The following is a 1,113-nucleotide window of genomic DNA, read 5'->3' on the forward strand; positions in this document are numbered from 1 at the left end:
CGCCCCCTCCCCAATTCGGGGGTCCCCAGATGCCGCTGGCCCGCTCTGTGTCCGTCAGCTCCCTGCCGGGCCTGGAGGACTGGGGGGGTCCCGGCGCCCCCGACAACGTCGTGCTCTTCGAGGTGGCCTGGGAGGTGGCCAACAAAGGTGAGACCCCTCCCCAAATTAAACACCCCCCCGAAAAATACCCCAGGATTCCCCCCCGAGATAAACACCCCAAAAAACGCCCAAAAAAACGCCCTAAAAGTAAAAAAAAATGGCCTAAAAGCCACAAAAGTGGCCTAAAAACCAAAAAAATTATCCCAAAACCCCCCAAAAAATACCCAAAACCCAAAAAAATAATGCCCTAAAACCCCAAAAGATGCCCTAAAACAAAAAAAAAATACCCTAACCCCCCAAAAAATGCCCTAAAATCCCCAAAAAATGAATTAAAACCCCCTGGGAATCTCCTCAAAATGAAACACCCCCCAAAAAATCCCCCCGAAATAAAACGCCCCCAAAAATACCCAAAATCCTAAAAGAATAACCAAAAAATGCCCTAGACCCCCCCAAAATACCCCAAAAAAAACCCCAAAAATGCCCTAAAAACCCTAAAAAATGAATTAAAAGGCCCTGGGAGTCTCCTCAAATTGAAACACCCCCCGAAAATATCCCAAAAATGTCCCAAAAAGCACAAAAGCACCCCCACAAAATATCCCCAAAACCACCAGGGTCTTCGAGGTGGCCAACAAAGGTGAGACCCCTCCCCAAATTAATTAAATTCCCTCTAAAAATACCCTGAGAACCCCCTGGGAATCTCCTCAAAATGGAACGCCCCCCAAAAAATCCCCCCAAATTAAAACGCCCCCAAAAATACCCCAAAATCCAAAAAAAAATAACCAAAAAATGCCCTAAAAATCCCAAAAAATGCCCTAAAAACCCCCAAAATGCTGTAAGAACCCCAAAAAATGAATTAAAGCCTCCTGGGAATCTCCTCAAAATGAAACACCCCCCAAAAAAATGTCCCAAAAAGCACAAAAAATGTCCCAAAAACTACAAAAAATACCCTAATAACCCCCCAAAAATATCCTAAAAAACCCCAGGACCCCCCAAATCCCCCCCTGGGACCCCCCA

At 45.9% G+C, this 1,113-nt stretch overlaps 1 protein-coding gene across 1 annotated transcript in view; it reads left to right on the forward strand.

The window, feature by feature from the left end:
* The first annotated feature begins 6 nt into the window (after window positions 1-6).
* Window positions 7-1,113, forward strand: part of LOC121350399 (glycogen [starch] synthase, muscle-like) — a 5,133-nt gene continuing 4,026 nt past the window's right edge. The window contains exon 1 of the mRNA XM_041461689.1: window positions 7-147. Within this exon, the coding sequence (XP_041317623.1) occupies window positions 30-147 (118 nt within the window). The 5' untranslated portion in view covers window positions 7-29. The remainder of the gene's footprint in view (window positions 148-1,113) is intronic.

Source organism: Pyrgilauda ruficollis, unplaced genomic scaffold (assembly GCF_017590135.1).
Source record: "Pyrgilauda ruficollis isolate IOZ18807 unplaced genomic scaffold, ASM1759013v1 scaffold1505, whole genome shotgun sequence".
NCBI lineage: Eukaryota > Metazoa > Chordata > Aves > Passeriformes > Passeridae > Pyrgilauda > Pyrgilauda ruficollis.